At 42.3% G+C, this 19447-nt stretch overlaps 1 protein-coding gene across 1 annotated transcript in view; it reads right to left on the bottom strand.

Moving 5' to 3' along the window:
* Nucleotides 1-19447, bottom strand: part of LOC134851047 (ubiquitin domain-containing protein 2-like) — a 380627-nt gene that overhangs the window by 20400 nt on the left and 340780 nt on the right. The window contains exons 2-3 of the mRNA XM_063866935.1: nucleotides 7973-8035; nucleotides 1910-2143 (exon numbers count right to left, since the gene is read on the bottom strand). Of these exons, the coding sequence (XP_063723005.1) occupies nucleotides 1910-2143; nucleotides 7973-8018 (280 nt within the window). The 5' untranslated portion in view covers nucleotides 8019-8035. The remainder of the gene's footprint in view (nucleotides 1-1909; nucleotides 2144-7972; nucleotides 8036-19447) is intronic.

A 19447-nucleotide genomic window follows, 5' to 3' on the forward strand; every position in this document is an offset into this window, starting at 1 on the left:
TGTTCATTCAAGGCAAACATCCCAAGCAAAACATTTGAATATTAAATTAGCAACTGAACAAAACTTACGAAGCAGCCGACAACCTTTGAGCAAACAGTTTGATTTTGAAAATGATTTTGGAAAAAATTTGAAGTCCGCAATGAAATTTAAATGAACAACACTTACAACTATAATGAAAATAGCTTTCAGTACAAAAAAATCCGCCATGTGGCAACTAAGCCGACAAAACTTGAGCAGACAAATGAAAGTCCAACAATTCAAATTTTACCGGCAAACAAAACCAATTTATAACATGCTGAAAAAAAGGTCCGACCGCGTCTAGAACCCCAGATCTTGGGGTGCAAAGGCGGCCACGTTACCCCTGAGCCAAGTGTAAGCGAACCTGAAAATTGTGAAGGTTCACTAATAACATAAAGTAAGAAAGAAAGTAAAATTTGCAAGTTGTGTACTGGAGAAAAAAGTCTTGTTCCGATAACAAGACACTTGCTCTCGCAAAACTTAATACGACCCATTTTTAAGACACTAACAAAAAAACAAGGATAGCCGGTTGTTGTGCAAGTAGTGCAGAATGTTCTAGCCACACTTTCAGAAAAAAAAGTTTTGTTTTTGTGTCTTTTGTGCTTGTTTTGAACGTCGAGTTATGATACAACTATACAAATGCGTAAGAACTTTGTAAATTAAACATAAACGACTTCAATTTCCTTTCAAATAAAATTAAAAACTTCGAAAAAAAAATTTTCAATTTTTTGCACTAGAAAACTTAAATGTATTTCAAAGTTTTCTTTTGTCAGAGAGGAGCTCAATGGAGCTTCAAAAACCAGTTTTCGTTTTAGTAAAATCAAGTTTTTTTTAGCCTAAACTGCTTATTTTTATTTATAACAAACGTTACTCGATCGCGTTACTCGATCGCATCACTCGTTCGAAAATAGGCGAAAAATGAAAAATTTCAAACCGATTTTTCTCAACACTAGCTTTTTTTTTTGGAAAAATTTTACGGTGGTTCGAATCACGACTTTAATACGATATATCACTTGACCCTGTCCGATGATTTTTAGTGGTACGTGACTTTGCGTGGAAAACAAAAAATGAAAAAGACAAACGTAGCCAATTGAAGATTGGAAAAGAGTAATGAACGTAAGTAAACATTAAAATAACTGACTTCCTTGAAAAAATCTCAACTTTCGAATTTTAAAGAAAAAAATAGATGCCCTTTAAGCTCTTTCTAGAAAAATAGAATTTCTAGAACAATTTATGATTGGCGCTTTTTTGATATTAAGCACCCAACTTGAGAAAACTGGATCAATAGGTAAAGTTTTTTATTCCGCTGGGAAATCTTAAAAATAAATTCCACTTTCGAAACTAGAAATCGCTTACGTTTTTTGCGCCATTTCCACGTTCGTATTGGGAGGGTGCTATTTACGTCACTTTCAGCAGATTAATTTTAATTGAACTCAACAAATGAATTATACCTAGGTGCATCAGTATTTTGAGACTTTTTCCTGAAAAAAAAAATCATTAAGGCCTATATAAGAGTCTTCACTACGTTAATTACTCCTAAAAACTAAAACACACCCGAAAACAAAGTTATTCCCCATTTTCACTAGACGGAACAATAAAACATTCCCGGTAAAAGCAGACACAGACAACTTTCAGCACAAAAAATACAGGTCTTAGCCGGGCTCGAATCCTAGACCTATGTCACTCCAGGCCTGGACCTTATCTCAGCACTGAAGGCGCCGAACCAGTCACTCGAAATTAGTTTTGGTATTAGCCATTCTATTAGACAATCTTTTACCCAAAAAAATCGACGATCCGATCTAATAAGACTGGTTTATATTTTCAAAATATGCACCAAGCTTGTTTATAAAGAAAGAACTTTAAGGGGGCCAGAATCTGGCAAACTGCTCACCCAAAGGTAGAGTAATGTTAGCACCATCAATGATAGCTTGGGCAAGAACGAAATCTTTGCTTTCGAATGCCTGAACAGCAGCCCTCAGTGCATCCCAGATTTCCCTTCTGCCGTCGAAAGCAGGCGCAGTGTCCCAGTACTCATCCCGCTTACTCATCAACTGGCCTAGAGTTATAGGCACCTCGCTCTTCCACATTGGAGCATCTTTCTGTAGAGGGCGGTTTTTACCAGCACCTAAAAGAAATAAAAAGTCATGACTTCTAAGGAAAACAATGTCTGTTGTCTTCGCAAAAAGCAGAGAACGTTTCCATCAAAACTTTTTTTTACATCATTGGTCAGTTTCGCAGGGCCAGTTTTTCATTGGTCAGTTTCAATTTTAATTTTCAAGTGAGCTCGTGGATAAAAACAATAATAAATTGAACACCTAACTTTAAACAAAAAGATATAACAGAGTTCGCAGTACAAATATGCATGATATTAGAAATAAAACCAAAGCCATTTTGCGACACGCCATTCATAGCAACAAAATCTAGCAGACAAAAATCAAAAATAACTCAAAAATATTTTTGCAAAAAATATATCGAAATAAACTCAATCAAAATTTTCATAAGTTTGTCTCGAGCAAAGTCTATTTTGTGGAAACTATGTCTAGAACAACAACTGTCTGCGTGAAGGTAGCATTGAGACAAAAATTAACTAAGTCGATAATACTTTTTACAAAGAAGCTTGTGATACAGCACAAGAATAGCGTTATAAGCTAGCAGACACAGAAGGAGATGGAAGCCAAAAAAAAACTTTGAAAAAAATTAAAAAACATTACAAAAAAAATTTCAAACCTTTGTCTAGAATGATGTTCAATTAGAGCACATCATGCCAAGAAACACAATAACCGCCGTTAATTAAGCATTCAGAAACAATTACCGAACGACAACTAAGCCGACAAGACTTGGGTGGAGGACACTTGAGCCGAAAACAAATTTTTGTCAAATAATTTTGAGTTAAAATATTTTGCAAACAATCCCCAGCCCTCCTGAAACACACAAAATCATACCACTTCATTTTGCCTTTCAAACGACGCGAAATCAGGCAAATAAGTCAATATACCATAAGCTGGCCCCAATAAAGCGATAGTTTTCGAAATGTAATGTAGGAAACCTTACAAATTACTGAACAGCTTCAAATTATAGTTACAGAAGCTTAAATCGGAGAGAAGATTATGCTTTGGTGAAAAAACTAAGCTTTAGAAATCAGGACTTTAAAAAAATAACAAACAGGTCCGTCAATTGAAGTTTTCACAGTATCAACTACTACAAAGGGCAAAACTGTAGCCATAGACCTTATGTTCCTAATGCGCTTGCTTTACTTCTTGACGAATAGAGGGACCTGAACGACGATGAGTTCCATAAAAGAGCAAAATCAATTTCTTTCATGTTTGGGAGAAAGTTGTTTACGGGCAAAAATTAGATATTTGAAACGTACACCAAAGCACACAAGCATAAATCACAATTTTGGAATCCAAATGACGCAATTTGAGGCTACTTAGCTTAAATAAGATAAGCCAACCCATTAAATCCGAATACACCTTATTAACAAAAAACATAGCCTACAGAAACGTGTGAAAATAAACAAAAAAAATGATCGAAATTTCGACGGAAAAAGTATTTTACCTAGAAACTCTTCGAAAATCAAAAGTTACTTATGATTGCGTTTTTTTTAAACAAAAAATACCATTTCGAGAAAACTGGAACCATAGGTAATTTTTGATTGAGGTTGGAAATCTGAAAACTGAAAGCCATTTTTAAAAATGATAAAGGAGTAACAAATGAATTGAATTTAACTTCATAAGAAATCAAAATTCAAACCGCGAAAAATCAAATTTGACTGTGAATTTTAGGGCTTTTTCGTAAAAAAAATAAAAAATCACCTATAAGAGAGTAATCACTTTATTCGTGACTCTTAAAAACAAAAAAGGACCATCAGAACCAAACGGTGATTTAATGGGATAGGTAGCAGCGCAGGTCTGAATTTGCAATGAAACTCGTAACTTGATAGCCTTTTGCCATACGATAATACGTACAAGGAAACAACCTGAACTTTAAAAGAACTCAAAGTTGAAGAAATATGCCCCAATCACTTAATTCAAACACTTAATTATTAAAACTTAATGTTGCTCACATGTGAAAGTTCGCGTTACGAAAACTAAGCCAACAAAAACAAAACAGACAAACGATATTAAATTTTTCAGCAGGAAATTCTCAATTTGCAAACAGAATCACTCGTGAACTGACTCTAATAACTAGCTTTTTACGTGCCATGAATGTGCGTTATCACGGCTCTAACAAAAACAATCAAAAACTATAATGAATTTAGAGAACAAACGGGGAAAAGTCTAGCACGGGAAACGACTAAACGCAGGGGTAAAATAGTTGAAGGTCGCTTTCACGCCTAATCGACACACGTTGACAAAAAACTAATTTATTCGACTTAGTTTAACCACAGAGGCAAAACTTCACTTCGCAAACACAAACAAAAGACGGCAGAAAGAGCTTAAGACGGCAAATTTAAAAAAAAGCAGCCGACTACAATAATCAAGCCTCTAGCACAGACCAATAGAAAACTAATCAATTGCCTTTGCAACGGTGCCGTATCCCCCTGCTGACTTTAGAAGTTAACGCACTGATAGTTTTTTTTTCAGTGAACTTATTAGGCAATTAAGTGATACAAAGAAGCAAACGAAATCAGGGCGAGCAAGTTATGAAACAATTATTCATTTGCTGTCTAATTCGTTCAATTTTTTTTTAATCAAAAAATTTAAATTCTATCAGTAAAATCTTCAGCACCAGTAAAATTTGACGTAAAACAGATAGACAGTTTTTTTCAATATGTACTTTACATACTGTCCTAATAAAATGTAACAAATGTACAGTTAAGAGAATAGCGCCGTGAAGAGGAATGATAATGTCATATCGTGAGTTAAAACTCTGCAAGTGAAGTAGTAAAATCAGGGTCGAAAACGGTACCCGTCGTCTTATAAAAAATCCTGCTGCCTCTGAGGCATGTTACTGATGATCTAACTAATAAAAACGAAAGTTTGCATCTGATCGCCGAGATTGTTTTTGAATAATCCGATGTCATTTTTTCTGATAAAAGATACGCAAGTCTCTTCAAAAATAAGTCACATTCTTTTCCTTGGCCTCCTGTTGATCCGAAAATGAGTGGTGTAAAGACTCCATGTTCGATTTCCATAACTCTCTCATTGTAGCATCTCTTCTTCTCGTTCTCCTGCTCTTTGAACAGTGTCTCCACTTTTTTCGTTTGATGGCTAGGTGCGTTGGGATAGAAAACCCGTACATTGAAGAATGCACGCTGGCCATTATGACTCCAAAAGTTTCGAGCACTGATGTCAAGTCGGGCGTTTTCAGAGGAATTTGCGGACCTGAGAGTCAGGTGTTCAGTTGTCAGTGATTGTAGGGAGGGCTATTGTCGTACGTCTACGCAAACTTCTGATAAGAGTTTTGATAGGTGGTTTCTGATTCCGTCATGTCTCATGTGTACAAATCCCCCTTTTCTGCATATCATCGCATGGTTTGCATCGAAGGTCGACCCGCAGGGGCATTTCTGGGGAAGATCATGTAGGATGAGTCCATATCGAAGACACAGTGCATCTCTGAAGGACTGTTTATCCAATACAAAGCCCTCTTCTTCGATTGGCAGTGCAGTTAACCATATGGACGATGACTTACAGTCGAGGATTTCTATGGATCTGGAGAGACTTTCATTCGCCGCTTCTTTCACTATAGCGGATTCTATTTTCAATCGTTCATACTTCGAGGTTTTCATTGATCGAATAGTGTTGCGAGTGTTCACTGCAAGGTTATCAGGGATTATCTCTTGCAGCAAGATGACCGATTTCAGCTGATCTGTTACGAGAAGTGAGTTTTGAAATTACTTCATTTAGCATGCCACCAGAGACACCATCATCTGCAAAGAATACCTTCCGTGTTCTGAGTTCTGGTTGTAGCAAGTTCTTTATTCCTAGCGCGTATATCGCCATAGCTACTGCATCACCTTGGGTAGTACCCTCGTCTGATGAGATTTCCCCTCCGTCGTAGAACAGGCGGGAGGCTTTACGATAGAAATTCAGAATAAAAGAGGATATTTCGGGGAGCTAATTCGGATATTATGCAGCGCGGCTTTGCGGTTGAGGCTGTTGAATGCATTCTCTGCGTCGATGAGTAGGATGCCCTCACACTCTTCTGTGTCAAAATATTCTCGCATCGCGTGAACTGCGGCTACACTGCCAGATTTCAAACCAGTACATGTTTGTAGCGGGCCAACTGAGATTTGTACGTCTTTCTTCAGTGTGGAAGCCACCACTTTACCCATCAGTCGTCGCAGCACTTCACCTATTCCTATAGGGCGGATTCCGGGATTTTTGTTGAGAGCGATTATGCGACTGTTGGCGAGTGATGTGATTAACGTGTGATCTATGTTTTGCTTACAGAGTCTACGGGTGACCTCTGCAACTGCGTTGCATAAGTTCACGGACTCCATACCAAAATGTTTGCAGCAAGCAATTCGCCGCAAACCCAGTGCATCCAGACCCGATGGACCGGCGCCCCCTGTCATTTGCAAACAAGCGCTTCGCACTTTACCGCCGTCAATAGAGTCAAACACATGTTCGTCCACCCAATTTACCGGCCCTTCCAAAAGACTTCCTGCTAGTATCGCCTTTCCTTCAGGGTGTTCTTCCTTGAGCTGACTGAGAACTGATGTATCGACCTTCAGTACGTCCCCTGATTTATCTATATCAAGCAGGTGGAGTGCTGCTTTGATATTACCCTGAAGGACCAGATTAGCGAATCTTTTGTTCATTGTTTCAGGGTCTGCTTTCGCTCTACCATTTGGTAACCGGTTCTGTATTGAGCGACCAGCTCTTAGCAGTTCACTGATGTCACCTTGTTCCCACTGTTGAAGTCTTTGTTCGAGTAGGTTAGAATGTTCTTTCGCTTTGGATTTCAAGTGTGGTTTCTGGAGTAGGAGAGCTGGCATTATCATGATACTTGTCATTGAAACAGTTTGGTGCTTTGTACCTCCCACAAACTCTGCCAAGTGTCGTGTGATTTCACGAATGAATGCCTTTCCGCTTTGTCCAGATGGGACCTTGAATAGATTCTTCTTCCAAGTGATTACAGATTCGTATGCGTCGAGGATCTGTTTCTTGAAGTCGTCGAATTTCATCCATACCAAACAGTTAGCAATGAATGCTCCCAAAAAGTGGATACAATTATGCTTAAATTGTCAGATATAGTTTGAGCAGTACTCAGATACCAAAAGTGAACACACTTCGATGATTCAGGTTGAGAAAAAGGCACTCGTAGAACAATAGAAGCGTTTGCTGGTGTTATTAGACAAATGATAGCGCGTAATTATATCCTGAAACCTTGTGTAAGAACTAAGTGCTCTAATATACTAACTACATATAGCATACCAGAAAGTCATGTTACAAAACGCAAATAAGCTGACAAAAACTAAACTAAAAACAACGAAGTTGACGTTATTCTGTTGCGGCTAAGTGATTGTCGCCGTTTTAGTTCGCAGCAAAAAAAACAATTTCCGCGCCGAAGAAAAACAAAGTCCGCTTGAGATCCAATTCCTGGAACTTGACAGAAAATCTATATTGCCAAATACCACAGAAAAACTATATTGTCAAAAAAGAAAAGCGATAATGCCACTATTAAATGATACAGCAAAAAGAAAATTTGCTAAAACTACAGCTACAAACTGACTCGCTACAAGCATGTGCGTTGTCAATGCACCAACGAAGAAAAATTAAAAACCATAGAATTTTCTGAACAAAGTTGTTAACGGGAAAAGGCTTTTGCTAATATTATTGCTGAAGTAGGTAAAAAATCGCTTTCATAACTAATCGACAAAAACTATCTTTTTTGAACTAGTTTTACTACAGCTAAAGCTCCTATCAGTAAACACAGTACAAAAACGGCAAAATAAGCTTAGGAAATTTAAAAAAAATCTTAAAGAAGTCGAGGATTAAGAACATACCTTCTGAGTCATCCGATTCACGGTTGCGGCTAAAAATACATCCCATTAAAACATACCATGTCCTGAAAAAATGATAAGAGGTCAATTAAAATGGGCCCTTGTGCCATGCGAAGGTCCGTGCACATGTTGGAAACGGCCATACCAACGCTATATAATGTAAAAGTCGCCTACTTAGGTCACATATGAGGTTAAAGAAAAATAGGCCCTATAACCATTGGCTCAAGAGTCAGAGACACTATCTCTTGTTTTTCTACCTCGAACGGTCGGAGCCAATTCGGTTCACTTGCGACATGAGACTAAAAACCCGTTACAGCTTAAAGGCCACTACCAAAATACCCCCCCCCCCCCCCACTCTAGAAAATTAGAACATCCCCATACTCAGGTCTCAAAATACCCAAAAGACGCGAACGCCGTTAAAAACAGGGTCGGAACAATCCGTACAGTTACTTTTTATTAGAGAGAGAGAAGAGAGAAAGAACACCTGAATTACTATACAGTAAAAAGCCGAGGCATCAGTATAGCAAAGTGTAAATAATAAAGTTGGTTAAAATTCATTGGTTACATGTAACATTCGCCCGGAAGATACATATCGACGGAAGACAAAACTAAGTCTTAAGACGACTGGTTAACGTCTAAACAGAGCTTTGCATGCTTTTCACCGTCTCTACCAAGCCAATACTTTTTGGTGGTCCTTTCCAACATCGGGTCGACAAAAACGTTACTGCTTTCGGCTTTGGTCAAAACACTCAAATTAACTAGATTACATGCAGAAATAGTGAGCTCATGGCTGGGTCTCAGTATCCCCAGACCACGAGCTCACTCCTAAAAACAGGGCTACTACTTATTATATTACTATTGTTTTTGTTCAGTAGATAAAAATCATCATCTCCTGTAACATTAGCCCAAATACTACACAGCGACGGAGCGTAGAAAAAGTACCTATTAACGACTGGCAGGCGTCAGTTACCTTAATCGTACTCGTTTCTCACCGTCTCGACCTTGCCAGTTGATTTTCTGGTCTGTCTAGGGCTAAGTAAAAAGTTACCATTTTTAGGCCATCAGTCAAACGACTTTTGATCAGCTTTCGTTTACATGCGAACACAACCACATAGCTGAGTCTCGGATCCTCAGACTACGTGATTGTCATTAAAAACACGGCTCGAACAACCTATTTTAACATATTTTTGTGTGACAGTTTTATATTAAATCCATTGGAGATGGATTGACTCTTTCCTTTTTCTAGCTACTCATTTTCTGAAATATCAAACAATGACGGTGTTAATTAAGAGATCTATGACATTCCAGCAGCTATAAAGTTAGTTTATACAATCCCTTCACATAGAACAGTCTCTGGGGGACCAAGCCTCCGCTCCCGTAATATTCCTGAGATAACGCTCTTATCTCCTCTAATTTGTGTCCCGGGAGGGTTCCGTGGTGTATTTCTTCCCCCACTGAAGCCTCCTTCTCCACCAATATCTGTTGTCAAGTTTCTTATCGTGCGTTGTTGCCACGATAAGAGGCTTCGTATTTTCCGTCTCTGGTACGACTGTTTTTCACAATATCTGTCGTTGTTCTGATTTTCGTCACTTTTTCAGTCAAAATGGCCGTTTTTCGTATTTCTGAGAAATATTCTTCTTCTAATCGAAATTTTAAAAATTAAAATTCTAGAATATTCCGACCCTCCTTCGCAATACTTTTTCGTCAATAAGGCCTTTGGTCGTTCTTTTTACGTCGCCGGAAGGTTGTGCTGTGCCATCTGGCTGAATGGCACATCCATCGAAGATGGATCAACCCTTTCCCCCATCTCCTAGCTTCTCATCCTTATCAAAATGAATCTAGATGTTAATTAAATTCAAGTCAGGACATGACATGAAGCTAAAAGTTTATGTAACAGGATAAAAGTTTCAGTTCCTTTACCCTTCCGGATTGATGAATCCGCTGGATCAAGCTTGTTAATCCTGATTTCTTCTTAATCCGGAAGGCCGTCTTTCACCCTTCACCGTTGTTCGCAACGGCCTTGCAACTATTGTAGCGGCACAATAGTTGCAACTCGGAGTGTTCTCTGTTACTCTGTAATTCGTCGTCGTTTTTCAATCTCGATTTCGTAGTTGTTGTCAGCGCAGCTAATGTTGTTCTGTTTTTCTTTCTTGTCTGAGCCAAAATGGATGTTTCTGACGTTTCTCAGAAATATGACGTCATAATTCGAATTTTTGAAATTTTAAAATACCAGAATATTCTAGCCCTCACAGTTTGGCCACTCGTTCCAATAACGTTCTTAATTCCTAAAAATCACCAATCTGGAAGGCTCGCTGCTAAAAATTCGAATTCTGCAGAGATTGCATTTTTCACATTCTGGTCGAATGTCACATACTCCCCGGACAGTCCGGTCAATGTCCTCATTGAATCACGCAATGTTCGTAAAATGGTTACAGTGTCATCGAACAGAATTTACAAAATGCACAAAATTACTCTTATCCACGTCACATCGACTCACTGCAGAATATAAATGGCATCATACTACATCACTATAGCCTTCAAATTCTCTCATTAATCTGCACATTGAGGATATGACTTAAGATAAAACATATTTTCTGACTTCCAATGTCAATGTCCCGATTAAAACTTTTTCTCTTAGATTTAAAAGGTGTTGGCTTGCAGGACAGTCCTGCCAACCAATAAGCTAAAATTATCCTACTATGCTTCTTCCCTTCGGAAATCTTGCTTGTTATTGTCCTGAATATTAAAACTAAGAAACTCTGTGGTTAGAAAGAACAATGAAACAATCTCCCTCTTCGAGAGACTACTCAAGCCTTCCATGTCACTACAAAGTGCTCAGTTCTCCTAGCTGATTAAAAACAGTCATGCAGGCTGGAATATTCAAATATAATCCTTCACTTAAGCCTTTCTAAATAAATAGTAAGTGAGTGTCTCTAAAGCCACTTCAACTAAAATCAAAATGCAAATTTATAAATGCAACAATTTCAAAACTCAACTTAATGTTTCAGTTTTCAATTACAACTTGGTTGCTTGGTTTCTCACTTGAGTTTTTCACACACATAAACAATTCTGAGTTTTAACTTTTCTTCATCACTCCTTTGTTTTCTTCTTTTTTCGTCGTTTAGAAGTTCTAAAACTTCTAAATTTTTCTAATTTCATCTCTTTTTTCATCTTGTTTTTCGGTCATCCGTCAATGTTCCATTTCTTCCTCCTGTGATACTGACTCTGCACTCTCAGTTTCTGTATCTTGTAACACGTCGTTAACTATCCTGACGCTGCTGGAAGCCGTCCTCCAACACTTCTGCTCTTCTACCCTCTGTTTGCAGCAAGGTAGGGGATCCACGTTAGATTCTCTGTTCCTGCAGAAGCTGTTGTGGAGACACAACGTCACGTTTCTCTCCAAATCTTCTTTCAGCATCTCTGCCTTCGCCTTTCCACTACGTTCACTCGTCCTGGAAATTCTTTTCACAGCGGTGGTCACTGCATTCCAATGAGTCACGAGAGCTTGCTTGAAAGCTCCTGCTCCAATGTCCAGCTGATATTCACTGTACACCCTGCCGTGCTTCGACATATGCTTTTTCGCATACTCGTACAACCATGCAGTCATGTTAGCTCTGAACCATGGCATCAATCGTTTTCTTGCCCATATCTTCTTCACTTCCATCGGAATGTTTAGAATTTTGCACATTGTCTCAAAAAGATCTAAATCTTTTAGACAATCTAACTTCCGCAACTGTTCTCTCGTCGGTGCCTCCTGTCTGTTATTTTCTCTCACATGGGCTTCCAGCCATCGTATCGCCATCATAACTCCCACTATCACTATCGTTACGGGCTGTGATGAATCTGGTAAACCCATGGAGAGCAGCTCTCCAGAGTCCCAGATCAACATCAGATTACTACGCTTGGGATACCACCAGGTCTGCAGCAAGCAGTGGCAAGGAAACTCATCATGCGTCAACATGATGCTCCTCCAATTACGTTTTCCCGAAGCTTCCAGCAATGGTTTCACTACCATCATCACTCGGTGGACTTCATCATTCTCATCTACTGCATTGTAATCTGTGACAGTTGATCCTCTCTGTTTCTGTCTCTCAAAGTCACTGAAGTTCCCACTCACATATCCCATGAACTTCTTTCCTAGTATCGACTCCGATTCTTCTTTGGTTCTCTCTGGGACTGCTGAGAACATCTTACATAGTAACTCGTAAGACTTCTCGGACATTCTTGCCAATCTCACACACTTCGGCACTGAGAAGGCTTGATCCACGATCGTTCTTGTACTCTTCACGTCCACAGCTACGAAATGTACAGGATATCTGCTCTTGCACATTGGAGCCAACGTTGAACCCACCAAATATCGTGCTCCTGATGGTCTACAATAAGTCTCGCTGTGTCTGATGTTCATTTCTGTCTCGGTTGCTTCCCTCCATTTCCCTATGTATTTCTGTTCAGTCTGCAGAACTCCTGGGAATACTTCTACACTGATGCCTGTGACCACCTCATGTTTCTGTTCTAGATTCAATAGTGACTCTAAAGAACCAAACATGCTGTAGAATCCTAGTGCAGTCACTAGATTCACATCGGTTCCTCCATGACAATCTGCTATCAGTTCCGTTTCTGTTCTAGCTTTCATCACTACATTTCCAAACAAAACCGTCAATTGCTTGTGTTGTTTCTCCAGGGTCCTCACACAGTCCAGACCTCCACAAACGTGACCCTCCAGTCCACAGACTTCCGCCAGACAGCTACCAGGTTTGACCCAGTCATCTGGTCCCCAGCCAGGCAACTCCACTCTATCTTCTCCGTTGCTCTTAGAGGCTGTTATCATCACATTATATATGATGTTGAGGTCACGCAGGTTACAGTCTGCATTCAGTTCCCTCTGCACGCCTTGTGTCGCCCGTAGTATTGAGTCAGCGTTGGGACTAGGACACCATGATGGCCTCATCAATTCCCACACTGTCATCAAGCTCGTTCTCAGTAATTCATCTGAGAATCCCAACCCAAACTCCACTCTTTTGTCGGATTTTGGTACTGAAGGTGCAGTAACTTCTTCTTCCAAGACCAGTCCCAATTTGGCCTGTGGATTGTTAATGCTCTTAATCGTTACAATTCTGGACGTCCAGAATCTTAGCAACACCGCCTGCTCATAATCGAAGGAGCAATCGCGTATGTCTTCACTCAGGAAAGGATTGTACGCGATCCCTATGATCCCGGATACGTAGCCATACGATTTCTTCTTGATCGGTCCACAGTATTCACTGGATTTCGGCAGTGCTCCCATAGATTCTTTAGTGAGTCTCAGCTCCTTGTTTGAGAATCTCCTGATTTCGTCTATCTTTTTCATGGGTTCCAACTCCTCAGGTTCTTTCATGTTCACCCTCATCGGTTTACTTTGCTGCATATCCAGCAGTGCTAGCAAGAATAAGGCTTTCGTTCGCTCATCGCCTTCCCTCAACATTTTAACACAAGTGTTTAATGCAGGTACTGAAATCTGCTCTATCAGGAATCGAATGAAACAGAGAGCGTCTCTCCGCTTCGCACACGCTACTGCTGCTCCCTCCTGGACTATCAGATCCCTCAGGTTCGTCATAAGGAAAACCTTTTCCTCTTTTGATCTCTTCCTTTCTTCTGAATCATATTCTTCGCGAGTCAGTCCCATCATGCACCAGGCGAACCTGAGTTGTAACTCTGTTCTTACGTAAGGTACTGCCACGAGAGCATGTATTCTTGGCGTAGTCCTCATTTCTTCTTCGAAATACCTCAACACTACTGCTTTCCATGGAAGGCTCACTAATTGCTCAATCATTTCCGCCTGCATCTCAGACGACTCTAGAGTCTCGTACGCTTTCTGCTTGAGGGTGGTGCCTTGTAACATCGTCTCCAGATAACCTTCCCTGGCACTCTTGTCTTCCAGAGCCATCACATATCCTCTAGCCGTGCTTCGGTATTCCAACATCTCCATGTATCCACCGGCGGGTTCATCTATCGACACAGTCTCCGACACTGTCAGTCGGATATACTCCACTGGTACTAGTTGTCCTGCGACACTTCCCTTTCCGTGGTTCATGGGAGACGGTCTAAAGTCTTTCATGGTACTTTCTCCACATTGGCTGAGTATCTCCATTTCCAAGGTTGCTCCAGTCAGAGTGCGGTCACTCCTTTTGGATTTATAACCGGTTGACTTTATCCCCGCCATGAGAATGGGTGGCACCATCGCTATATCAGTTAATACTCTATCTGTGCCAGACAATTGGTAATCACCTTGCCCCGAATCCATGACCTCCTCAACTCGTTTCCTTTTAGCTGAGTTACCAGCTTTCATCGATATTTCTGAATCCACCTTCGTCTTTCCAACTCTCCTCGGCATCACTCTGCTGCCTAACTTCATTTTCATCGCATTGATTTTATCAATCACCATTTTTGATCGCATCGTCCCTCTCCTGGTTCTTGACAGATACACCACCTCTCCTTCATCGTCCTGCGGTGTCATCTTGATGGAGAATTCGCTTCACTCTCATCAGTGGCTGAGTCGATCAACAACTCACTCAGTCTCCCTTCACACTCATCAAGCTTGTCAAGTACTTCTCTCATCAAGGGTTGATTGAGACCCATTTTCAGAATAGACTGGGTCCCATAGCTTTGAACCACGGTCCAGACTTCTTCCATAAACGACACTCTGTCCAGGTGCATCCCGTGCTACTCTCGTGGTCTCGATGATGTACTTCCCATTCTTCTTCGGGCAGCGTTCCCAAGAAAGGTACTCTGGCTGAGGCCTCTATTCTTCTCCTCCGAGGTGATTCCATGAGGATTCTCTGGTCGTTATTTCTTGAATTGCCAGGAGAGCTGCTCTCCGGCAAATTCCGTTTCATTTCCATAAAGGCTGACGGAGGCTCCAGTGTCGAGATGCCTTCATCCGCTGGCTCAGTCGTTTCCAACGTATCTGCATTATTTTCAAGATCACTGAAGATATTGAAATCCAGGCTGGATCTTCCTCCTGTCGATGCCCTGTCGTCTTCCCCACCAGCTTGATCTTGTTGCATGGGTTCTTCGGTTTGACGGCTTCCACCCTGTCCGTCATTTCCTTCAGACTTATCCTTGTTCGAGCTCGATGGTCCTTGTTCGTCATTGTCGGCTTCTTCCTGGAATCTCGGTATGAGCAATGTACCGGCCGATTTATCTTCTTCTTCTCCATGGACCACTTTGATTTCTTCGCAGCCGAAGGGTGCTAGGAAAGTTCTCGTCTGCAATATTCCTCCCACTTTCATCTCCTTTTTCACACTGGTCAGGATTAATGAGGCTTCAGGCAATTCGGTCCTGCCTCTCATCCTCGTCGGAGCTAAGCCTAATTCCTTCCATTCCTCATCAAATCTTCCAGGCTTGGGAGTCGCGGCGTTGCTTATTCGCCTTCTCGTCGCTTGATCCGTGTATGCAAATCGTGTGTACTGTAACACGGCGGCATTTCTCCCTACGAAGTATGGATCCATCGTTCCCACGAAATTCCCTACTCTCCTTTCATTGGTTTCGAATGCTCTCAACCTAGGAGTTTGTACCACGGAGACTGCTCCGAGCAACATCCTTCTTATCAGAGGGAATTCAGGGATTGCCTCCGGTAGCTTCTTGTAATCGCCCCAGTCCTTCGTCTCTTCTCTCACTTTGTGATATGCTGCAGTGAGACGAGGTACTCTGGTTATTTCACCATTCGTTTTGTCATAGGGTCTCAGATTCCAAAGCCTTGGAAACACCTCGATGTGTCCTCTTTCTACTTCTCCCATGCGATCACGGAAGTGATCGTCAAAATTGATGACTGTCATCTCTGGGTCCGATATTTTCGCAAATAACAGATCTTCACTCATGAGCTCCCGCAATGTGTGCTGCTCACACCAGTTCAGTGTACTACCGTCCACTGCCGATATGAGGTTCAGGTGCAGCACCGACCTCCTATGTGCTTGCACTTTAACGTCAGGGAACGCAAACGTGACTGCTGGTCCATAGATCACTGTCACGAACTCCGTGACTCCTCTGATCAGCGCCAAGGGATCGGTTCTCATAGCCAAGCTCAGATCCGTTAATAGCGGCATGCCTCCAGCATGTCGTCTAACATCTTCCTCTCTTTCAATCGTCTCGTCTTCTCCCGTTCCAAAGCGATTTTGCTGTAAGAGATATTGGATAAGAGTGTGTCTCAGGTCTCTTATCTTGTTCCACGAGTCCGTGGATTTCTTCATATCCAAGTTCCTCACTCTCTCTTTCATCTGCTCTGGACAACGTGCCAGTTTCATTACTCCTCCCAAGTTTCCGTGGGTAATTGCGATCAATGTCAGAAGTCCATCTAACCGCAGGTTCTGTATTCCATCGGTGAACAGTATCGCCGGTCCTTTCACGAAACTCTCCGCTCCGAATGTCACGAACAAGGCTATTAGTTCCACTATCGATACTCTCACCACTGCTTGGAGGAATTCCTTTATCAAATAGTGCGAGACTTTCGGGTAAACTTTTGCCAAGAAGGACGCGGTCCATCCGGCTCCCAACCCTTCTAGCATGCTTTCTGTCCTTTCAAAGCCCTCCTGTCCTTTCACTTCCTGGGTCCAGAAGGTTTCCAGAGTAATCTGACACATTCTGTTCACAAACTCAGCGGTCTTTTCTCCGGCATTTTCCGCCAGGTTCACCTCCTTCAACAAGTAGGCATGTATCTTCGTGATCATTACGGGGCCTTTCTGAAAAGCATCTGCACCCAATGCCGCTACTCTAGGGTTCAGGTGTAGCCACTGGTTGGCTTCCGGCTTGGTTCTCAGAACCATCGCCTCCAGATGAGCTCTCGTCTCTAGTGAATTTTTTCTTCTGGTGTCTTCACTTGCCACTTCCATTGCTCGGAACCATAAGTCGTTGGACATTGCCGTGATCACTCGATGGTCGTCGTCTATTCCCGGTTTTAGTTTGAGTTGTCGACTGAAATTGTACAGTTCCAACCCCAGCACTTCGTCCAACACTAACATGTGTAGCGCGTGGTCCTTGAATCCTCTCATCGCGTTTGAGATATCTGACCATACTGCAGGCAGTTCAGCCTTAAGTGGCCTCAGGTTCTCCATTTCTATCATGCGATTTGGGGCTGATATGATCACATCATATTTTCCTTCCGAGAGTAAGGCCACAATTGCATACACGAATTTAAGTCCATCCGGGAGATGTGCATATCCCGGAGACAACGCAAATACTACTCTCAATGCCACTTTATTGAATGACCCCTCCTTCGTTGCATCCACCACTTCACCCATCGACTCCAGGATGTCTTTTATCGCTGGTCATACTGCGTTTTCTGCTGTTGTAGGATCTCTGAGCCTGCTCAGAAAACCTCTGCTGTGTAGATGGTCATTGATGCCAGCAAACACAATCGTAATTGGGTTCATGTCCGTCTGCCTTTGTACCCCTATAGCCAAAGATACTGATTGCAATAGGTCTAGGTCGACCGCGGCCAACATTATGACGTCCGGCCAAAACAAAGACTTGGAGGTGTACACGAACTCTGAATTCGCTACTATCATAATCTCGGCCTTCCTCATTTCTGCTTTGTCATAGGCGGCGATGATGGTCTCATTTTTCTTTATCGCTTTCAATCCGCCGTATCTTTGGACATCACCATCTTGATTCACTAGTTTTGGGTATATTTTCTCCTTCACATGACCAGGGGGTGAGCTTACTTGCCTGAACATCTTCACATGTTGTCCGATCGGCTCTCTCGTCGTCAGGAATCTTCTTTATCGCTTTCAATCCGCCGTATCTTTGGACATCGCCATCTTGATTCACTAGTTTTGGGTACACTCTTTCCTTCACATGACCAGGTGGTGTCGTCAGCTGCCTGAATATCTTCACGTGTTGTCCAATCGGCGCTCTCGTCGTCAGGAATCTTCCTGGTCTCTCTTCACGATTCCCCTCATCATGGTTCAACCTCACATCTTGCAACGGTCTCGCATTCACTGGTCCCATCGTGTTGTTAGAGGGCAGTCCCTCCAAGTCAGCCAATCTCAAGGCCGTCGTGGAGCTGAAATTTATGCTAGCGGCTATCAACCAGTCTACGCCGGTTATCGAGTACAATCTGCTGACGGATAGCATCGCTCCATTCAGCATCCTCCTTGCATCTTTGATGAAGCTTACTCTCTGGAGATCCAGCTTCATTATTTCGTCTTTGTATATATGCCAGGGAGACGGTATGGGTCTCGACCACATCAATGACCCTCTGCTCGGTCTCTCCTCTCGACTGGTACTCGTCGTCTCCGATCTAGTGTCCGATCTAGATGTGCCTGCTGCCTCTTCGATTGGTTGGTTGACAGGTCCTATTCTTCTCCTAGGATGAATAGTCCTCCTCATCGGTGCTTCTCCCAACCGATCTTGTACGTTTGTTCTTCGACCTGGTTCGCTGGAGCTTTGTTGCCGGTAATTCGTGACGGCCGGGACCGTACCCAAGCGTGTTTCCAAGCTAGGAGGCACAAAGGTGGTAATCACCGCGTCACTCACTGTTCCTTCTTCCTTCAGCACTCCTGTGTCAAAGAGTTCTGCTTCCAGCTCGTCCAACCGCTCTTGGAAGACTCGATTCAACCAAGCTTGTCCTTCAATACTGTCGAAGTGGATGCCATCCGTGGTCAGTCTGGCCTGATCCATGGCTCTCAACTCATGCTCGATGTCCATGAGGATCATTCTTCCGGCATTTCGACTTGCTAGGTTCCTCAAGATGTTGTTCCATCTTATGACTTCCTCGTTGTGCCTTCTTCCTGATGCTGTCAGGCTTCTCGCGTTCATTGGCACAGTGCAAACGTCAGTACCGCGCAACTGAATTTCTGCCAGAGAGTAGTAAACAAACACACCATCATTGACTCCCATAGTGCTTCCTGCTCGTCTGAACCTCTGGAGATGTCATTCGTCCCAACTAAGATCATCACATTGGGAATCTTCCCTGGATTCATCAGTTCCACCATCCGATATAATTGGGCTATCGTCGCGCCTCCAAAGGCCATCACCGTGGTGACCCACGAGGTCCTCAAATTCGACAGCACTCTGACTAAGCTGTCTCCCAATATCAGATGAGATTTCCCGAGTGGTGGTTGCTGCAGGTTCACAGCCGGGCTCCAGGTAGCTCGATTGAAGCAGGCCCTCGGATCTGTCTCCGGAACTCCCGTGAAATTATATTTCAATTGATTATTCTTCTGCACGTCTATTATGCGAGACACTTTCTTCGCTGGCATCTTTCGTACTTTCCTCTCTGGGATTCTCGAGCTCCCCATGAGTGGTGTCACGTTACTTACCCCTTGTCTGATCACGGTCTGGGAGAGTTGTACTCTGCCCGTATCGTCAATCGTTCCATAGGGTGCAGTCACCCCGGAACCTGGCGCATTCTTGTTAGCGACCAGTCGTCCAGCTGTCTCTATCAGTTTCCTCACTGTCTGTTCTACGACGGGATCACCCAAGGTGTCGCTTGGATCCGGGATC

Source organism: Symsagittifera roscoffensis, chromosome 1, assembly GCF_963678635.1.
Source record: "Symsagittifera roscoffensis chromosome 1, txSymRosc1.1, whole genome shotgun sequence".
NCBI classification, from domain to species: domain Eukaryota; kingdom Metazoa; phylum Xenacoelomorpha; order Acoela; family Convolutidae; genus Symsagittifera; species Symsagittifera roscoffensis.